Genomic DNA, 23,001 nt, shown 5'->3' on the forward strand with positions numbered 1-23,001 from the left:
GTCTGTCCTGCAGCGGGTGATTGAATATCTGTCCATACGCCTCATTTTAGTGCTCAGTCACTTCCTCTCATCCAGCTGCACTCATCCCACTCTGTCCTTGTTTGCTCACTGTCTTAAACACACACACAAACTTTCAGTCCTACTTTAATTCATTTGTGTCATCTTACCACTCTTAACAATCTGGTTGTTCACTGAGGCAGAGTGTGTATACAGGGGTGTATGTTTATCTGTGTTTCTGTGTCTGACAAAGTGAGAAATATAAAAATTATACTATACAGTTGGTACCAAACAAAGTAAAGTCCATAAAACCTCCACAAAGTCAAATCATCACACACACACACACACACACACACACACACACACACACACAGAGCCTCTTTCTTGCCGCTTTTGCAGCCATTCACATCTCCATGGAGACGGGAGTCTATTATATGGCCTTCATATGGATACGAATGCACATGCAGTCCCTCTTCCCCCCACACGACAACACATGTAAGTATGATATAGTGACAGCTTGGTGTTGCTGCTGACTGTGTTCATTGCACACAAATCTTCTACATGTATTAATTCAACACATCCTCATAATTAAATGGCCAGGTCAAAAGCCAAGCCAATAATGTTTGAAGTCATGTGAGTGTTTTATAATATGCTGCATTATGTTTGTGTTTTCTGCACTAACTTTTCTTTACCATACAAATAAATCACGTTTGTTTGTGCTACATGTTTAGTGTTGAAGTCCAAATGTCAAATGCTGAACTTTCATTATAGCAAAGTCATTTATGAGGCCTTTACAGTCCAGCTTCTGTTAAGGTTGATGCTCAGAATTGCCAAACCGTTTAAGCTCTCCTGGGACATAGTACTAGTTTTTTTGAAGAGTTTCAGAAGGACTACTTGCCTCCAGTCACAGTCACAGACACAGTGAAGAAAATGCACAGCAGGACACACAGGCTTCCATCAATGCTCTGTAGTTCCATACTGTATATGGCATTCAGCAGTATTAATCAATCCTTAATGCATAGCACTGACTTCTGTAGTTGGTTATTCAAGTCAAGTTATGGCTGATTCACACAAGGATCCTTTCACCATTGCTGCAATTTCCTCTCTAAATTACCTAAATTCTATGAAACATTCATTCATTTCCCACGCTGAGCACAAAGATCAATAAATTCATTTTGGCTGTCAGGCGAACGGTAATATGCTTGGACTCTCTTTTTCTGTTCCTCCCTAATGTTTGTGAATGATTATATAGGATGTTATCATACTTAGCCAATAGCTCAATTATGCCTAGAAAATGCCCATTATCTAGCTCATCGAGTCTGTTTGTGTTATTCCTGACCGACAGATTCCTTGACACTAAATACAGTTTAACATCCAACAATCTCTGTTTTTCAGTTTCTGTGGGTTTTTGTTGTCTATATTAGACCATTGTAGGACAGAACACTGAAGGTTCTTCCATTTCCAATAACAGTGTTTATGTGCACTGCTTTTCTTATGGTCTGGAGATTTTTCTCAAAGCACTCATCATTTAATTGATATTAGTAATTTTCATCAGTGCATTGCATGCCTTTTTCTTTAGTTCAAAAGAGAACAGCAAGCATGGTAAGCAAACTTACAGTAACAGCTGGGTTACCAAACCATTTTGTTTGCATTATAGGAAGGGGAAGTAAAATAGTTTCCAACCACTATGCCAAGAAAAATGAGGAGAATAAAAAATAACAAGCTTTTATGTGGCGTACAAATTTAATACAAGTTAGTTATAAGTTTTACTTATACATATCCACAAATATGTATTTTTGACAAATTATTCCAGCAGATTATTTAAAGGTTACAAACCTGTTTGGGCCCTCTCTTAGCACAGGGCCTGGGACAACTGACCCAGTGTTCCTGTGGTGTTGGCAGCTCTGTTTATGACCCTGCCTATGGCAGATGTCTATGAATATAACAGCCTTACCTGCTAACTCAATTCAGCAGCTCAACGGTTATAATACAATGTGACTTACATTAAATGCAGTGTTAACATGCCTGCTTTTCATGGGCATATGTCCACCTCAGCCTCAGGGCACAATTACTGCAGGTGATTTTCTATGACATGGCTCAAAGGCACTGAGCTCAGCACAGAAACACTTATTCCTCACTGTGCTGTGTGTGGAGGTAGGGGAGGCGACAGACAGAGCCAGGGTTGGGGGGGGCTGAAGAGGTATAATCTAAAGACAGAAGAATAAGGCATAGTGAAAAGGAACATTTGTAAGCAAAGGGTGTGTGTGTGTGTGTGTGTGTGTGTGTGTGTGTGTGTGTGTGTGTGTGTGTGTGTGTGTGTGTGTGTGTGCACCCGTGTGTGTATATGAATTCATCTTCATTGACTGCGAGTATTTGAGAACCTTTTGTTAACTAGGATGACATTTGCCTGTTGCGTCATATTTGACTACAGACTGAGGGCCAAACTATTCATGCACGCTTCATGCACACACACTTGTGCAGTATGTTAAGACACACACTCACAGACACACATTCAAAGGCAATGAAGCTGAGGGTTCACTTAAAAAATATGAATAAAATCACTTAATAACTCTTCTGACAACTTCTCTCTCTTTGTATCTCTGTACTCTTTTTACCTCTCATTACATTCCCGTCTAACATTCTGACAATAATTCAATATAAGCTCGTCAGCTCTACCGACGTGGAAGAGAAAGGGAAAAGTGAAACAGATGAGGAGTTGGCAGCAACATTGTCTTCATAAATCTGGATGATGATATTTTGGATATGGCAGAGATCAAAGCGCAGTCCTGTTGTGTTAAATTACAGCATGGTGAAGTTTTCAGAGGCTGTTATTGTGGGATCTTTGATTTCTCTCAGTCCACACCTATTTGGGTTATTGGGAACAAAGAGCTTTGCAGAGAGCGAGAGAAAAGAAAGAGATGGAGGAGTGATGACAGAAAAATCTGCAACAAATACTAACACACACACACACACACACACACACACACAATAATCTTATAGCTTACATTATATTAATTCTATTCACTTTGCTCCACATACAGCTGTTACGTATTTTTATGAACTTTAAGGCCCCTTATTTAAAATGTATGCATTCTCTTTATTAAAAACTATGTGGTGAAGAAGTCTACTGTTACCCTTTCAGTCTGTGTAACTCTTTCTGTACTCACTGTATTTATGACTTAATGAACTGAAGCATATTTTATTTATATCGCATTTTTATGTGTGGTGCTAAAAGTTTTCTTTCATGCCAGGTATCGGTGGGTCAGTGTCTCATAAAATAAAGTGTCAGATCATCTAATATTAATGAAAGTGTGGTGACTGCATGACACAAGTTTTGTTACTTTACCAATCAGTAAACAGTCCAACGATCACGCCCACTTTGAATTAGCGACTGATTGGCAGGATGTGCTGAAGTGTGAAAGTCAAAGGGTTTAAATCTCAGAATTCATTCTTCACTCAGCTACTTCTGTCACATTAGGCTAAGATTACCAGTGTCCTGAGTTATAGCAAATGGACAAGTTGCACCTTAATCCAAATATAAGATTATTAATGTTTACTGTTGCTATTCAAAGCCTGTTTTCATTAGTAGTTCTTGTATACGACTATGAAACAGGTCTCCATTAAGTGTCATCTATAAAAATACAGACTATCAATTTTCCCATACATAATTCAAAACCCTTCCACCTGAAGAATCAGCAGTACTCATTTCTAAATGCAAACTGTGAGTGCAGCACTCAGGTCATGTGATGAACTGAGATTCATGATAACCCTAACCCTAACCCTAACCATTTAAATATTCTTGATAAGATGATAAGACAGGGAATATGTAGTTCATGTTCATCAGGTAATAATATACATAAATAATACAACTTTAATGTGTGTTTGAAAACTAGTTTTAAAAGTACATTTTAGTTTCGTATAGATTGAGCATGGAGACATTATTATGCTCTAGAGGCAGACAAGCTGTCAGCATGGAGGTTGAAGTAATAATAATCATCATTTGAGTCGATGAATACCAGCTGTGAGATCTCACCTAGAATGCTTAGCAGTCTGTCTGGTGGGAGCTGCACACTGTGCTAGCACTGAGAGTTAGCATATCCAAAATGAAAAAGTGTAATGACATGGTTTTTAGGAAGTGAGAAGCTGTTAAGAGCTGGCAATGCTTCTCTGTTCCTCATTCACTGTAAGAAAGTACAATTTGGTGCGGAGCTTTCAATTCAAGTTTAATTAAAATTATTAATTAAAATAATCCCATAGGTTTTCCATTGATGTAGTCTTTTTCTTGTTGATGATCTTCGCTTGTGTGTCTTGTGAAATACTACAGTCTGGTCATGCAGGCATCTCTAATAAAAATATTATTTGATTCATTTGAAGGTTGTAAATCAAACATGAGCACTGCTTCTAACAGGAATCACACAAGAAGAAACCAGCATGTGAAAAAAAACGAGGCCCTGAAGGTATCGGCTGTTCTATAGACGACAATCTCAGTTTCAACACTGTTTGATGTTCTCCGTGGAAATGGAGTGCCTCTTCTTCCTCTGTGAGTTAAGATTCATAATGGGAGAGGAAGAGGAGCAAAGCTTATTGATCATTGTAGATACCACTGCAGGCATGAGGAAGAGACAGACCGGTAATGACAGAGAGCATCTGGGTAAAAACGTCTGAGAGTCAGCTTCACTACACTGTGGTCCAGTCATCTTCTCCTGGAGTCTAGATAGTAGCAAGGTAATTTGTGCATGCAGATCAGATCTAACTGATTATCACTTACTGGCAATTTGATACTTCATGTTGATAAAAGTGTATTTACTGCTGCAGCACAGTTAGTCACAGTTGCATGTTTGCTGCAGTCAAGGGAATATCACCAAACCCTTGAAACTAAACTCTTTTAATAATGATTGGAATGAGAAAACCTTGTTTGTAGAAATTGCTACAAACAGCAGCTTTTTCTCTGATGACGGATTAATTACTGACTTAAAAGGGCTTTTGGGAGGAATTAACTCTCCTTGGGAGGACAGCTTTTTTTGGAGGAGAAAGTACTGCAAAAAAAAAAAAAAGAAATCGCTGAAGTTAACATGTTTAGTCTGTTTCTTTTCCCCTCTCTCTCTCTCTTACTGTCTCTCTCTCTCTCTCTGCTATCCTGTGGTGCAGCAACAAGAAGAAACACTATTAGCAACTCCTGCATTATAATCCCTGATATCAGTCTGTACTGCTCGTTCTCTGTTTTGGCTCTCAGCCCCATTTAAATCACTCTGCTGCATCACCATGAAACAAACCTGACCTTATCCCGGCACTTCCTTTTATTAAAGGTCACATATTATGCAAAAATGCACTTTTTCAACATAAATATATAACCTTGGTGTGTTTAGAGACCCCCAAACTTTACAAAAAGACCATCCTCTCTTTTTTTCACCTGCTCCATCTTTCAGTGAATGTGTGTGTGAGAAAACACTGTTTCAATTTGGTTCCTTTTATGACGTCATAGCTCAGTTATCTTTGTTGTTAGACCTTAGCCTGTTCTGCTGCGTGATCCTCGTTGGTATGTACGTTACTGCAACATTATGTAATGTACTCAATAGACGTGCCATGAAGGTAAATATACATGTGTCAAAAAACAAAGATCAAACTGCAGGAATTAATTTGCTTGGCAACGTAGTGTAACTTTGATTAGCAACCAGCAGCTAGCTTGCTCAGACCATAAAGCCACAGAGGGCAGTGTAGAGTCAAGCCAAGGCTAATTCATCCTTTCTTGTCCACAGATACACTTACATTAGAATAGCATTAGAATACTGTATTACTATTAAAGGCATAGAGGCATGCTAGAATGTATAATGGTATTTTCTCACTGGTATTTTCAACAGAGAACTTCAAAGACATGTTTTAGAGACTTCAGAGACTTATATTAACTTGTTGAAAAGGAGCATAATATTTCACGACAAACAGTCATATGAATACATCTGTAGTGTGGCATTCATAACCAGCAAGGCTGTGGCTCCATCAGAGTAAGCTCTCGCTAACTGAGTCAAATATTTCTATCTGCTAAGTAGAGAGAGGTATCAGGATTATCACCTGGTGTCACATACGAGATGAAAGATTTGAATTTAGGGCTGGTTTCAGCTGCAGAGCTGTCACAGTAATTAATAACACTATCAGAGTCTTTCAGGACACCCAAGGGCACCGCAGTAGTTTACAGACACAACCTGACAGACAACCAGAGACAATCGCTGTTTGTTATTCTACCCATAGTTCAAAATGATAAGGTCCCTGTAGGGATTTCTTGTACTATAATCATTCACAGATTTGACACACCGTCATTGCTGCCTTTCACTCCGCTGTTCTTCCTTTATCTTTCCTGAATCGCTCTAAATGATGGCAATACCTGCCGGTGTTTCTCTAACAGCTTTGAACAGCTGCATGTCGAATTCTCACACAGGCTCCACAGCACTGACTTTTTTTTCATTTTAACTTAATTTGCCAGTAATCCATCAGAATAAATAAACTTAATAATTCTTAATTAAAAGGTCTCAAGTGTTTAACATCATGTTACATAGCTCAGCAAATTGGTGCGGTCTAATTAATTAACACAGGATTTATTTAATTATTAATGAAATTGGAAACAACTAATCTTGATGATTACAACAATAGCTGTGGACTCAACATGCTCAAAATCATGATTAAAATCATGTGTCTGACCCGTTCATTCTCCAGTTACTCCAATCCTAATCCATCCCAAATAACTTAAAGTCTTTAAATGTTTGTTTCCTTTAGTTCCTTTAGTAGTTTGTGTGTGTGTGTGTGTGTGTGTGTGTGTGTGTGTGTGTGTGTGTGTGTGTGTGTGTCTTTCAAAATGGTTCCAACTGAACGATGCCTCTATAGAGCCAAGGACATGATTACCATAGCAACAAGCAGAGATAATGTGTTGGTTAGGGCCATCGAGTATTTGTTGTGTGGCAGTTTGGAGCGCAACCAGTAGGCAAAAAGAATTCCTTCCTCAATTCATTATCGTCCTCATTTTATCCTTTTTTTTCTCCTCACAAGTGATCTGTTGTGTTGAGAAATGCTACGTTCAAATGAACAGCTGCCATCTTTATGTGAAAACTAAAAATAACGCTTTGTGGTTGTATGCTACTTCCAGTCATTTGCAGTTCACATCTTAACAATCACCACAGTTCCACGGTGGCCACCTGAGATTAGTGTCACCAGTTGCCAGAAAATTACAGAAGATGATATCACAGTGAAATTGACCTTTTGGATATAAAATGTAATCACTTCATTTGTTCCTATTAGATATTTGTGTGAAACCATAAAATATGTTTTGTGAGGTCACAGTGACCTTTGACCACAAAAATCTAATCAGTTCATCCTTGAGTCCAAGTGGACGTTTGTGCCAAATTTGAAGGAATTCCCTCACAGCGTTCCTGAGATATCATCTTTACTAGAATGGGATGGACAGACAGACAGACCAAAAACATGATGCCTCCAGACATGGTTGTCACTACACACACACACACACACACACACACACACACACAAACTCATTGTTCACAAGTTCATTCAAAATACATGATAATATGATTTACAGCGGTGGCTAATCCGGCCTTTCACAGCACTATGCTGTACAGGCTCTCAGAAGGCTAGGCAAGCAGTATGAGTTGCCTCATTCAAAAGCCAATTGTTCACAAAGCCTTCATGTTCTTTTTATTTCAACATGCTGAAAGGTCATTTGACATTAGGGGTTTTGTTGTTGTTGTTGTTGTTGAACCTTTTATATTTTTCACACCTTTGTTAAAATAGTTAAACTGATTTTCACCTAAATGTTTTTGCTGTTTGCCTTATCTGATAAATAACTGAGTGTGTTATTATCTTGTGATGAAAGTGCGTCATTGTGTTGCTTCAGCTGCATTTTCATTGGTTTAAGTGTGTTGGCCTTGACTGCAGTATCCACATTAATGCCTCCTATCTCCCACATCTGTTGCCTCTCCTTCTTGCTCTCTCCCACTGAAAACCCAGAACATCAGCAGGGCTGGTCATGAGGGGAAAAGGTCTATGTGATACACAAACCAAAAATGAGTGTACACTGATGTTAAATTATGCATCAATAATATGAAGATTAGTGTGTGTGTGTGTGTGTGTGTGTGTGTGTGTGTGTGTGTGTGTGTGTGTGTGTGTGTGTGTGTGTGTGGTGTGTTTGGAATATCTTCAAATCTATTGTAACAGGATTTGCTTTTCCTTTGAGGCTCCGTCTGGATGTCCTAAGACAGATCAGTGCGCTCACCCCAGAATCAGGTGATAGCATGCCATGTAAAACACTGTAGAGACTGCCATTCTGATCCCAGTGTGCCCAGTGACAGAGAACAAGGTGCCAGCTGCAGTTAAAGGGCTAACCACACATATTCATAAAACTAGAGTGACGTCGGGTGATCATCACAGTTGTGTAAGGTGGTGTCCCCTCAAACACACAAAAACAAGATAAAAAGGTTGTTAGAAATGTGATGTACTTCCAACTCAGCCTCAAAAAAACAACCCAAATGCCTGACTTGGCAGGAACATCCTGACAATGCCCAAACCACCCACAAGGGTCCATCTAAACCCGACAGGCAAACTTCAGTCCCACTTTAGCCCCACTATCCACCAGATGACTCACAAACTTGCTATAATTTCTCTATGATATGCCCGCACGAAGAAAGAACTGGAGACTGATCCACAGTCACACAAGTGTAGTCAGTCTCACTTTACAGAGCGCACGACCAACCTGATTGGACTTGATGTGTCTCAGAGCGAAAAGTCAGAGCTTCAGTGAGGTTAAGTGATAGTGAAGCTTGTTAGATGGCTAGGCACCAAAGAAACTAAATGCATTTAGCATTTTAATGCATCACACATTTCTGTGGGAGGTTGTACAGACACACACACACACACACACACACACACACACACACACACAAACACACACACACACACACACACACAAACACACACACAGACACAGACACAGACACACACTACTGATTTATTAATAGATTTGATATTAAGTCGAGCACATTCTCATGCCTCATAATGCCCTCTATCAATTATACCTACCTCCTGATCCTCATCTCCCCTTTCTTCACTTTACTTGCACAGTCTTAATCCCCACCGCTCCTCCTCTCTGTCTCACTCTTTCAGTAAAGGCAACATGCGTTGAGACTGTCAACCAAACAGAGAGACAACACAAACATCTCTCCTGCCCCAGCTCATTTCAAAAGCTGCCAAGCTAAAAGAAACTCTGACCGATTCAGAGCTTGTTATCGCAACACAAAAAGACTGACTTGTGCCCTGCCGGCTCAATCTACACTGCATACAATACTAACACTACAGTGTGGGGTTTATATCCTTTCATGAAAGCCATCGCCCTCTGCACCCTCTCTCTCCTGTGTATCCCCTTTCACCTTGGAGAGACTTGATGCACTTCTGTAACAAACTCAAAATATACAGCCAGGGACCCTTTTGTTTCTGCTGTACTTCCAGAAAAACATGCAAAGAGTGGGAACATAAATCCACCATCACCCAGTGTTTTATCACTGTATTCAAATATGCATCAACAACCACCACCCCTCCACTGCACTGTACTTCTCTGCTGTGGTCAGAATTTATTACAATTTAAATGACTTCTGCTCAGACAGTCCTGCACAAGGCATCAGTAAACAACATATTATATCAATCAATAGTCAGTAGGCAAAGTATTATAAATATAATACAATTAAAATATTCTGCATTATTGTACATGAGCTCTATGGTTACAAAGGTGTTGGTATTTTTTCCTATTTATCATTTTTATTTCATCTTTTATTGTTTGTTTGACACTTAAAAGACAATAAATAGTTAAACATACTGACCCATCTGTTAGTACCAGTGTACGTGCATATGTGTGTGTGTTACATGACTACACACACTCAAACGGTGAGAAGCAAACACATCTTCACTTGTCACGCTTTCACCTACACTGCAGTACCGGAGCAGATGGCGTGCACAACCCTGAGTTCACTTCCTGAGAATAAACAAACTGAGGGAGAGAGAGGGAGGAGGAAGAGAGGGGTGGGGGTTGGGGGTGTACTGTCCATCCCAGTGCGTTCCTGTCAGCAGAAGACAATGCCGCATTGAATGATTAGCGCACACACACACACACACACACACACACACACACACACACACACACACACACACAGGTATTGTCTCTAGTCATCTCTTTCCATTTTCATCTCGCTCTCCTCTCTCCATCTTTTCCTCCATTGTCCCTACAGAGCAATGAGTAGAAACCCGAGCTCATCCTTGTCAATTCTCAAAAGAGATTTTCACCATCCTCTACCTGCTGAACTTTTAATGACAAACTGACAGGAAAGCATACGGGTTGTCATCCTATAGAGGAAGCTGTGTAGGGGAATGTGAGTGTGTATTCTCTGATACTGCACCTCCTTTTTCAGACTTTTCTTAAGATGATTACATCAAGTAATCATTACAATCATAAACATTTCCACTGGTAGTAAAAATGTCAGAATAATTTCTGTGTGACAATTTATGTTTACAGCTTCTGGTTGGATTAACCCCCACATCAATTTACATACATTTACAGAACATATAATATAGTAAGAGTACTGTACTCAGTGCTGTAAAGCTTCCTTAACACTGCCTAACATGTGGGTGCATTTGTGCAGACAAACCCTGCCACACACACTAACACCCTCATGTAAGTGAGGGTGTTAGCGTAAGGGACTGCAAGTCTCTGCATGCTGCTCTGTGCATTTCTACAACATACTGTAGATAGTCAGCACAGACATAGATTACACACAACAGCTAACCCTAACCTAATAAGGTTAACACACGTGTGTCACTCTGCACACTGAGGTTACAAGACTGTCGATAAACTGTATCTGTCAGCTATGTAAAATGATGATCAAGTTATTAGATCACATGATGTTCCTTCACTGCATTTCCACAAAAAGAGAATTAAAGAAATAAAATGGAAAGCCCAAAACATTTGTATTTCTGAGTTACATCAGTATACGATTCTCTGCAATGAAGCAGCTTAGAGCAGTTGACTTTCCCCAAAGCCCAAAGTTCCCAAACATTTGACATGACATGAAGTCTTTTTAAGGCTTCTAGCGTCTTACTTCTTCTGAAAATAAAATATATTAAACAAATGCTGCAAAATCAATATTCTGTTTACCATATTGTCATCATCATGTTTTACCAGATGCTGTTGTACCTGACTAGTCGCATCACCAACTGTAGGTGATAATATTGTCTAATATCTCTGGGACTGTCTTATCCCTCAACTGCCTCTAGCATCTAATTTCATGTGAGACCACTCAGTCTTTATTTCTGGTCCTTGAATACTGACATCAATACATTTGTTATGTTTTTGTCTAAAAGCAGAACTTGAAGCTCTGCAATGACACTTTCTGTTCATTCTCTCACATGAACCCAAATGTCGTCTTATATGACAATTTAAAGGACGTCAATCATGTTAATGATGAAATCTCACCTCCTCATCAACAGGTGGAAATTCTTCCTCTCCTCAACTATTATATAAAACAACATTTCACTCTGTGACTGAGATGTGTTTGGAGGCATATTGTCAGATCCATTTTCAACCCTGTCTGTTTTCAAGACAGATCCATCAATTACTCAACAATCAAATCATGTCAGGGGGTGTCAGGAAATTTCTCAATTATAGACACATGCCTGTCAGTCAACTGAGTCATGAGGCCCTGATCTTCAAAAACCTCAGTCTGAACTTCTGTGATTGACTTTATAAATTACTCCCACCAGCGTTGATGTATTGATATAGTTATACAAGGTAATCAATGTATAGATGGATTAATCTGGCCACTCCTTTAAACATTACAGCCATGCCAGTAGCATCTCTCTGTGGTACATTAAGAGAAATACAACATGACATTTAAGGACAGACCTGAGACCTAGGACCTAAGACTACCTTTCACTTCCAGGTATGTGTACTCCCTCCCTCCACGCTGTTATCAACAGAGGGTGGCGTGGCACTGAGCCATGATCTATGCTGTTCACCTGTCTGCCAGCTCTCATTACTGGTCATCTGTATCACTAACCACTAACATTACACACTGTCTAGACAGCCTCAGAGTCTAGACATCAAGTAATGTCGTCCTCAAAAGTTTTCTACTTCAACAGTGTTAATAATAGCAGCCGCAGTGTTTTTAAGTGCTCAAGATCAAATCTGCAGTACTTGATAAAAGATCACAAAATTCGAAATGACCCCACATCCTTCAATCATCTGTTGCTACTCAGTCAGTGTACTCTGCTTAAGTAGTCAAGAATGCTATACAAAGTGTAATTTACAGAGGGGGAAAGGAGGGTTTTCTCCAGCTCTGCTGTATTATTTTATTCCTGGTTGGGACAAAAATGTATCTCCTCATAGTGATTCATGCTGCTACACCCACAGACTATATAAAATATCTCAAATAAAAATAAGCTTTTAAAAAAAATCTGAGTGAAGAGAACAGCCATTAGTGCAACCAACAATGAAATCAGCAATGGGCTTTCACTGTCAACACTTGTGAGAGAGATGATGTTGCAGTAGATGGATGTGAGGGTGCCCAGATGTGGGTAAAGAATTGGGTGATACTACACAGACGACCGCTCCACAGGAAAGCATCAAAGCAGACGGCTTTCTTAGTCTGACAAGCAGGCATGTACTGCAGCCTATTTATTTTTATGATGACAGCACGCTGTGATTATTATCTTTTCAGTTTTGAAGTTTGCTGCGTGCTGTGAATAGAGCTAAATTAAACAGTGAATTGGAAGAATGACATTAAGTGCACTGTCATGTCTAGGAGAGTGGAGGTGCAGTGGTCAAGTTCAGGTTCCATAATTGTTTTATTAAAAATTCATAATTATTTTAAGTGTTACTATAGCAGTTGTAAGAATTAGCCTAATGAGCTCCGTAGTCTATATTGGCCCACTGCAGTTCTGATTTTCAAAACACCCCCCTCTGTTTTTTTTGTTCACAAATCACATCCTGCTTATACTCCCATTTATAGCACGAGGCTGCTATAACTGACATCATTATGCAGCTTGGAGGAGAAACAACACATGCAGCATTAAAATAAGAAGAGAAACAGGATGTTGTGTGAGGCCAATGACACAGTGATGTAAACAAAAACAATGTACAACAAGAGCACCAAGAACTGTGTGGTCCTGGTCACACCTGGTCACCTCTGACTACACGTATTAATGCACTCAAGATGCACTGAGGACACATTGAGATCTGATCTCTCAGACCACATTGGGAGGTGATCTGGGACCGCCTACTCAACTTATGTACTCTGTTCAAGTGGAAATATGTACTCATTTGCATGCCAAGGGCGAAACAAAAACAGGACGCCACAACAACAGGCAAAACGGATTCTTGTGCATTACGTACACACAAAACATGCAGTCTAATTTCCATTTGGGCCGAACAGTTTTGGCTGCACGCCAACGTCTTTGCAAACTTCTTTAATTTCCAGCAGATTGGGAACATGAGGTGCATTGCTGCCTCCCACAAGTTAGAACCAACAGCTGTGGTCTTTGCAAACAAAAGTGATGTATGTGTTTACTTGCATATAGAGTGGGGCAGTGAGATCTCATCACGGGCAGGGGCTCTAATGCCAGATGTGAACTGAAGCTGTCCACTTGTGATCAGATCACCCAGGACACATGTTAATGCCAGGTGTGAACAGAGCCTGTGTTTCTCAGATCAGATTTTAACTGCCCCAGCTGCACAGGTAATATAAGATACAGTCACTCACACTGATCTGCATGAGTCAGCACTCTTGTTCTATCCAGTAAAAGCTTCACTTTACATTTAGACAAACTAATGTTGCAGCTACAATTGTTAGATTTAATCTATGAGATCAACATTTATCTTCCACAATGAATTATATCATATCAAAAGGCTATGTGACATTAGGGTCAGTGGTGAATCACCAAAGAGCTGCATAGATCAGTTCATCAGATAATTTTCTCCCCAGGATGACAAATGCAGGAGTTGGGCAGCTTCTGTGAAATGACCAAGAACATCCGAGCAAATTTCCAAATTGGCATGAATTGGATAAACTCACCACATACTGGGAGTCTAAATGGTTGCTTTCTCATCTGAAAAATATTAAAACGTTATAAAATGACATATTAACAGTCATACAGTGAAAATGACTACATAATTTGGGATACTTGGTCCGGTAGACCAATTGTGTAACTTCATCACTCGTGTCATGGATGTTTGCATTTGTAGGGTTGGCCCTGCTGTTGCAGTCCAGTCAAAAAAACAAAATAAAATAAATTTTAATAATGGAGATGAACATCATCTCTTTAAATGAAAGAGAAATGAATTGTGGCAATTTGCAGTTTTCACTGTGAATTAAACATTTATTTCCCTGCAGCTCTTGCAAAACATTTTGAATCATTAACCTATTTTGACAAATGCAGAACTTGACAAGCAGCCTCAATTTTAACAGAGGTCTGCATCTTTCCACTGGCATCGGCAACAATACATAGAGAGCAAAAAAAAAAAAAAAACAACCGTGAAATTTACCTACAGAAGCAAAACTGCTGTCTAATTGAGGTCTGATAGTGCGTGATTCTCCTGAACATGGAAAGACTTCTATAAAGTGGCTTCATTCTGTGGAATATTACCACCATCAAACACAGGAGTGCTGAATAGCGCTACCTTCAACCTGCAATCTGTCACCATCACACACAAACCATGCCCTCATACACTCTGCCACACACACCTCTGTCTGATTTATGTGGTGATCTGGAGAGCTTGGAAAGAAAGGCACCATATTTTTTTAAGATTCACAGCCCGAGGCTAAAAGAGTCAAACACACAAGTCAGTTGAGCAGCGGCACTGCTGAGGTCAAATCCGACTCAGACACTCTGCCCACACTGCAGAGCGGTCTCACCGGAGCAAACCACAGCGAGAGGCAGAGAGGAGAGAAAGGAAGGGGAAGATAAGGTAGATAAGTACATGCTAAATAATTGTCTTCCATTCATGGCATTTGAACATGTTATTTGTGAGCAAGACAGGAAAAGCGAGAGGCAGACAGTAGAAAATACTGTGGGGAGAAAGAAAGGAGAGATGTTGATAGACAGAACAGATAAAATAAAACTGCGGGGACTATCAGTAAACTCTCAGTGCAGCAGGTAGCAGACAGCATTTATTGATAAATCCTGGCAAGTTTGTTTGAGACATCTTGTTTGAATGAGGAGCTTCTGTATGACTTAAAGTCTGAAAACTGAAGATCAAATTTGAAATGTGCAGTGCAAGCTCACTAAAACCATACTGCAGGCTTGGGAGAGGGGGTCAGCAACAATGGATTTATGAAGTGCAAGAATATGACGGCAACAAAAGACATAAGAGTCAGGGTTTTAATGCAGAAAAGTGTGATTTTGTGGTTACAGCAGTAGATCATCCAAAAGCCTGTCTGAAATCAGTGTTAGATATTATTATGAATACTTTACAGATATTGATATACAGTATACCACAATATAGTGAATATATGCAAAAATTATACGTGAAATAATCCAATCAATGTTTAATGCAACTGTTTCATTGCCATGTGTTACATCAGACAAAACTATATGAGAGAGAAAAGCTATTTTGTTGCAACAGAATACTGTAAAGTGATAACAGTATGTTTGTGTCATCATGATACGAGTCCCTGAAAGTTGATAAGCAGTATATTAATTATTGCCAAGCCTTTCTAGATAGAGTGCATGCCTTTGTAGCGTTTACATATCATATGTTCTGTCTATCTCCTCAGACTTTCAATAAGAAAAGGTGTGAAAGAAGTGCACAACAAAAGGTATAAAGTTGCTTTTAAAGCCATACACGTGTGAACAACTGATTTTGTGAAAAATTGAGCAGCATGATAAATAATGAAATTGTAGCAGATGAGAAAATGAAGACAAACAGAAATATGAGCAGCAAAGCAGTGATAGGTAATGAACCCTGCTTATTATACACACACACAAGCTGGGCTTTGATGGAAAACACACATTATACACCTGAGCGCACACACACCTGTACTTCATGCCAGTGTGTTTCCCCGTTGACTCCTTCAGCGAGATGTGGCGCGGGGTGAACGAGCCGAAGCTGCGTGCGATGATGGCCACGGTACGGAACTTGGCCCTGGCTTGGTTCACCACGTTGGGGCTGGTGGCGCTCTGCTTGCTGTGGTCCCCATTACCCCTCTTCAGGTTGTGGTCTGTACAGGCCATTGACACTTGCATGGTTGCGCTTCGGTCCGAGGGAGCAGAGCCCGAGCCACAAAGGAGAAGTACAAACGGGACAGAGAGAGTGGAAGCAGAAACTCGCCAGGGAGCCTGAAGCCTGTTTTTAAAATGTCTTGATTCAGTGCCTTGTTCTCTTTTATCAGGTTCTCCTGTTTCTTTTCAAGTTTTTTTTCCTTTTCTTAAAAATGGATTATGTCCTCATGTGCCTCACTTTGTTCTGTGAGGCAAAAAAAGCTGCAAAAGCTTTTCCTCTGGTTTCTTTTTATTTTCCCCCCTCTCACATCAAGTCTTCCATTTTAAGTCTTTCCTTGTAGAAAGAGAAGCAGCGGAACAGGTCAATCATCAAAAGCCTGCAAAGAACAAAGAATCCTCAGTTCTTTAAGGGAACCCCAATTTATTCCCCCATCGGTCTTCCCTTCTCTTCTTCTCTCCTCTCCTGTGTCCTGCCTCTAATGCCGAGCTCTGGGAAATTTCTAACAGGCTTTAAGCTGCAGAATGACAATCAAAGGAGCTGGAGGGAGTCCAGAGGGATGGAGGAGTACGAAAGAGAGACGTAGATGCGACCCGGGCGCTGCGCTCTCCCTGCTCTGACTGTGGAATAAGAGAGAGCAAGCGATAGTGTGTGTGAGAGAGAGAGGAGCGAGAGGAGGGTGAAGGAGGAGGGGACAGGGTCAGAGAATAGATAAGAAGACAGGGTAAAGAGGAGGGAGGAAACAAGGTTGGGGTGGAGGGGGGGGTTAACTCTCAGGTCCTGGCAGAGTACAGCATCACACTTGCGCCATCAGCACTTTTCCCAGCGTCTTGTCACTTCTTCTTCTTCTCCTCGGTCTTCTCTTCCTCTGTTCTTCTTCAGGGCTCCTTTGCTCTCTCCTGATGATGTTAACGCGTCTCTAATTTGCTTGTGCCCCAGTTTCTCCCTCTTTCTCCCCCTTTTTTTCCATCTCCCACGCACTCTGATACTTGCTCTCTATTCCATACTCAGATGCTCCACTCTCTTTTTTCCCCCCGTTTTTTCCTGTTGTTTTTGTTTTCCTCAGCAGGGCAGCTCCTTCAGTGACAGCACACTAGGAAGTGAGAGGCATGTGGTGCACCAAACAGCTCACTCTCTCTCTCTCTCTCTCTCTCTCTCCCTCTCCCTCTCCCTCTCTCTCTCACCTCACTCCCACTCTCTGTCTCTCTCAGCCTCTCGCTCAGTTTTTCTCACCTGTCACCCATCTTTGAAGGTTCCTTCCTCTCTTCCTCCACCAACAATTCCTTTGTAAGCTAAGCTGTTCCCTTAATTCCCTCTGCCTTTTACACACTTTGCTCTCTGTGGTATCCCTTTATCTTCTTCTTTATCTCCTTTTCTCCTGGGTTTTATGGGTTCAGTAGTTACTCTAACGCAAGTGACAAATATCAGTTGGCTCAGTGTCCTTCAGCTGCTGTAGCAGATAAATCCTGGCACTGTAACTGTGACACCTTTTGGAGATTTTCCAAGTAAAAAGAGAAATGCTGGCACTCTGCTTTTGCTTTTAGATTCACTCTATATAAGAGACAACATATAAAATGTATTTGCCAGGGCAATTATGCTAAATATGTGTTGCAGTGGGGGGGGGGGGGGGACTGCATGTGCAAGTCAGAAACATATTTGCTGACATTAAGTCATCATTTCTCCCCAAATCCCCTCACACATTGAACATACAACCTCCATAGTCAGCTACAAATCAATGCGAACCAGAGAGAGAGAGAGAGAGAGAGAGAGAGAGAGAGAGAGAGAGAGCGAGTGTGTGTGTGTGTAGCGATTGGAATCAGGAGAAAGAAAAGGACTAAAAACAGCCAGCTGAGACGTAACAGAGCTGCGAAGAGAAGGAATTAATGTTTCTGTGTGTTTGATTACAGCACATCCAAGTGTGTCTGCACGCCAGTGACTACTGTGTGTTTCCAGTGTGTGTGTTTGCAGAGAAAGGCGTTTATGATGTGTGCTATACAGTAATTCTATAAAAGGATGTCAAACGGAGGTAAATGGAGCATTTTGCTGCAGGGTCGCTCAACAGCCTCTGTGTTTGTGTGTGTGTGTGTGTGTGTGTGTGTGTGTGTGTGTGTGTGTGTGTGCTCGCGCACAGTGAATGAGCACATGTGGTGTAAAGGTCAGCACTGCAGTACTTATGCATGCGAGTGTTTAGACGGAATAGAAACAGCTATCATATTATTATATGGACACGACAAATATGTAGCAGAAGTCTAAATACAGTATTTATTGATGTTGGTTTAGTTGTTTCTCTTTATTGACAGCAGATGCTTGAACTGTAACAGCTGTTAAATGTCGAAAGTTAACACACTGAAAAAGCCTGCGCCACACACAAGAGGACATGTTTGTGAATGTCAGGCAAATGTCGTGCTAACACCAGTGCTGGCAGTTTTTATTTTGGTTTAGTTTTATGGTTTTATGGTTCCATCTCATCAGTCCTTCACACAGCCAGCGTAGAGAGCATGTCCACAGTTCAGATGAGGTTTCTTTTAGTAGTAGTACTTTCAATACTGATATCAAAATGTCTCATGTTGTTTTTTTATGTCAAAAAACGTCATGTCAAATGTGACCAGACATTCAAAGCCAGTGTTAGATACTTGTGGAGCAGGGAAGGTACTGTAGGTCTAAACACAGGAGACTGCAGCCATCAGTAACTTGATGAATAACTATTTAATTGGGAGGAATGCAGTACTGAACTGAACAGAGCAGAACAGCACCGATCAAAGGATCCACCAAGACTAAACTGAAAACCATCAGAACTAAAATATAAAATGCACTTATGAGGGGATGGGGAACAGGTGACTAGACAGAGAACAGGCAAGGAGCTGATTAGTTGGGAAAACAATGGGTGTAGAGTAGGACTGAAGAGACTGATACAAAGCAGGTGTGGAGGAAAAACCAAAAACCCAGAAAACACAATAGGTATGCTCAAGAAAGCCTTAAATGCCAGCAGACCAAATGAAAACATAAATTCACCCTAATACAAAGCTCAGATAATCTGACTGACAAAGTAAGTCTACTCAAGTAACTCAAGCCAAAAAAGATAGATCTGTTCCATTACCCAAAAAATGAGAGGGTAAAAAAGTGAAAGATCACCACTAAACTAAGGAATCAACCAGACTGAAACACCTTCTCAAAATAATCTTCTTATAAAACAAACATTCTCATTTAATCAGGTGAGGGCAAAAGTATTTCGGACTTCACTTCAGTTTTGTACATTCTCGCATTCGATTACACATATTACTACAAACTAGGCAGTAAAATGTCTGGGAAAACGTTCAATGTAATGAGCAGCAGTATCTCAGTCCAGTCTAAACAGAAAAGTTTGAGGGCATCTGGTGGACTGGTAGAGAACGGCAACTGCAGGACATACAGACAATGACACTACCCAGGCAACCCAGCTGCCACACTAACAGCCCTGTAAGTTTTATGCACCATGGTGCTCTGAGCTAAATGCTAACATCGACATAGCTGCTAAAATAATAATGCTAACATGCTGATAGTAAGCAGGTACAATATTTAGCATGTCCATCATCGACTTTAGCGTGTTAGAATGCTAACATTTGCTCAATAATATTGCAGGTATTTGGTCGTTAAAGTCCGTGTAAAGTAAGAATAAATATGTGTTCTGAGTTTGTCATACCACAGAAAAGTGTGTTGTTAACCACTCTGCCAAATTTGAATGATTAAAAAAAATCACCAAATATATGAAATTAGGCTTCAAAGTTGTGTAAAAAGCACTTTCTCTGCTCCAAGTTCACTTAAACCCCGCCCCCTACCAAGTGTCACCTGTCAATCAAAGTCACCACCTCTACCAGAAACTACTATTATACTATTATATAAATATAACATGATGAATTCATTCATGCTACTAACCCCGTTACTGGAGCCCCTGCTAAACTGACCTTGTTAAATAGGGCTTTGGAATTACTCAATAAATGTCTTTTGGGATAAAGTGGCCTGAGGAAAGCAGGGCCGGAGCTGCCTGTTGAGGTAATTGGTTATATCTGACTGTGACTGATGTGGAGGTATTAGTCGGTTTTAAACTGCTGTATTTTCATTGATTTGATTTGAACAGCACCAACACTCTATTTTTAACCTTGTTAATCAGATCACCACTTCTGACCCGCTTTATCTTTATCTCAGTTGTAAACATTAAAAATAAGACAGTTCAGCTCATCGCTGTAATGTGTTTTTTTTTATAATGAGCACTGTATATTGTCAATCGTGTGTATGGACGAGGGGTTATTCCCATTTCATTTCTTTGGAAATTAACTCTCCATATTATCTCCACCTCACTTTTCCCATTTTCCCCACCATACTGAGTGGATGTATATAGCCTCAGATCAATCTCACACCTAATGGAAAATATGTTCCTCAGCAGCTCATTCCACATCGATCCCGTCCTGCTCCTCCTCCTCAGGGGAACTGCAGATTCCCAACCAATTCCACATACAGAAATTAATCTATCTCAAAATGTTACTGTTGAGTACTCCTCTTCCCTCTAATGAGAAATGAAAAAGTGCTGTGTGAAAGATAACTGTGGTTGTAAGGTGTATTACTGTGCTTGAGAGTGTGCAATAAATAGTGTACGACCATAATTATGCAGAGAGGTCAGATGGTACACGTCAGTCTCCCTCGATCATTGTCAAAACACAAAAACTGCTGGATGAAGTTTTAAATGAAAATACATGTCTGTCATTAAAGTAAATGGACTTAATTGATATTCAAGCTGTAGCTCACTCCTGTGACCTAAAATGCACATGTTCAACCTAAGTGTCCTTATGTGTGGGATTTGTGCACAGTTAGTTACTAGTTAGAAGAGAAAAGTGAAGGTGACTGAACTGAGGAAGAAAATGCCAAAATACACTACACAACTACACTTTAGGAATCACAGAGGAGAAAACTCCAACAATGGTCAACAAAACAAATTTAACAATGTATTTCTGTTGTTTTTATTTAACTATGATAAATGTGCTTTATTTTCAGCAGTATTTCAGATATGCAACTAATTATGACAAAAGTAAATATGGCCGATGCCTAAAATCAATAGTCCTAGTATAAACAGACGCACAATGCACTTACGTGTGATCACACTATTTGTGGAAAAAGATACTGTGGCAAGTTTTATTAAATTATCTGAAATATAACACGTTTTCTCACTCTGTTGTCCAGTAAAGGAGGGTACAGTTCAGCAAAAATCAATACAAGCATTTATGTTTTATTACAGCTTTTACAGCTTAGAGAGGAGACGCAAAGTCGAGCTCACAGAGCTGCTGGAAATCTTCTCTGCTCAAAAATCTGTTTTTCTTCTTGTTTCTTCACTTGAATGTTTGAGCTTTATTGCATGATGTATGCACAGTTTGATACTTGAGGCTGTTTTCATATTCAGCAACTGCAAGTTTAGTGTTGAGTCTTAAAACATGTCTGGAGGTGCCATGCCAGGGATGTTATGAGGGGCAGGGGCCCAAAATAATTTAAAAAAATAAATAAATATATATGCCTGGAAGGACCACTTTTACAACACTGTTGAAGAGATATAAATGACTGTCAATATGGGTTTATGAGATTCAGCACACCCTAAATACACAAGCAGACAAAGCCAGCAGGTATCATCTCTGCTTTGTTTCACAGGCACACACACACACACACACACACACACACACACACACACACACAGTATGTGACAGCAGCTTTACAGCTCTTTTAATCACTGGAGAATATTGTGTGGGTCCTCCAGCTTGCTTTTATTCTGCAGTAGCTGCTGTATCTTCTCAAATGCTGTGAGCTGTCACTCAGTATGTACAGTATGTGCTGCTGTTTTCCTAAAGTGCTAAAAACAAAACTCACATTTTATGACTGCAGCAGTTTTATGCCTTGCAGTAAAACATCACACAGTGTACAGTGTTGTAAATGTAAATGTTACATTTACATTTACAACACCTAATGCTAACCATAACCATCTGAGGTCGGAGATAGAGACAGATGTGCTGAATAATTACAATTTATAAAATGTGCTGAAATCAACATAAATGCCACATCTTTTATACACAAGCATCATGTGAAGAGTGAAGTATCAATGTAACACGGTCGTCCTCTGTCCAGCTCTGCCATTAACTCGAGGGTCTGTTAAGTTACAGCAATGATAAAAACATTCCATATAATCAACTAAATTACTATCTATTTTTTTTTACTTTTTAATTTTTTCTTGAAGGAAAATTATTTTGTGCAACATATTAAATAAGATAATCAAGTACAAACAAACATCCAAAGTGTAGAGGATTTTTTTTTTTTTTTAAAGGTCTTTACGTCAATTGAAAATCAAAGCAACTGATTCTATATTGGATCACTTGCCTTCATCAAACTCTTGTACAGAACATGTAATTATCTAAATGATCATTTCATAGACTTTCTCATTAATGGCCTGTTTGAGTTCTATTTATGTTTTCCACAATGTGTTCTTATATTTTTCTCTGCCAATATGAACGCTACAGTCTGGTTACTCCAATCTCCTCTGAAAGATGATTTCTAGCCCTACCTGTGTAAGGTTTTCAGTCTGTCTTTCAGTTATAATTACACACGAAGAGACTATATCCTTTGACTTTAATATACAGGTTAGGTTTAGTGTCAACACAGCTCCATGTCCAGAAATATGCCGAAATGAGTACTGCATTCCTCCCAAGTCTACAGGAGGTCAAGAAGTTGTGGGAAAT

General features: G+C 40.0%; 1 protein-coding gene across 3 annotated transcripts in view; it reads right to left on the reverse strand.

The window, feature by feature from the left end:
• Positions 1 to 23,001, reverse strand: part of kcnab1a (potassium voltage-gated channel subfamily A regulatory beta subunit 1a) — a 103,908-nt gene that overhangs the window by 53,911 nt on the left and 26,996 nt on the right. For 2 of the 3 annotated variants that reach the window (XM_053320512.1, XM_053320511.1), the window contains exon 1: positions 16,070 to 16,278. The exons of the other annotated variant lie outside the window; for it this stretch is intronic. In XM_053320512.1, coding sequence (XP_053176487.1) covers positions 16,070 to 16,278 — 209 coding nt within the window. Of the gene's footprint in view, positions 1 to 16,069; positions 16,279 to 23,001 lie in introns of those variants that run through there. 3 annotated transcript variants of the gene reach the window in all.

This window comes from Scomber japonicus, chromosome 6 (genome assembly GCF_027409825.1).
Source record: "Scomber japonicus isolate fScoJap1 chromosome 6, fScoJap1.pri, whole genome shotgun sequence".
Lineage (NCBI taxonomy): Eukaryota > Metazoa > Chordata > Actinopteri > Scombriformes > Scombridae > Scomber > Scomber japonicus.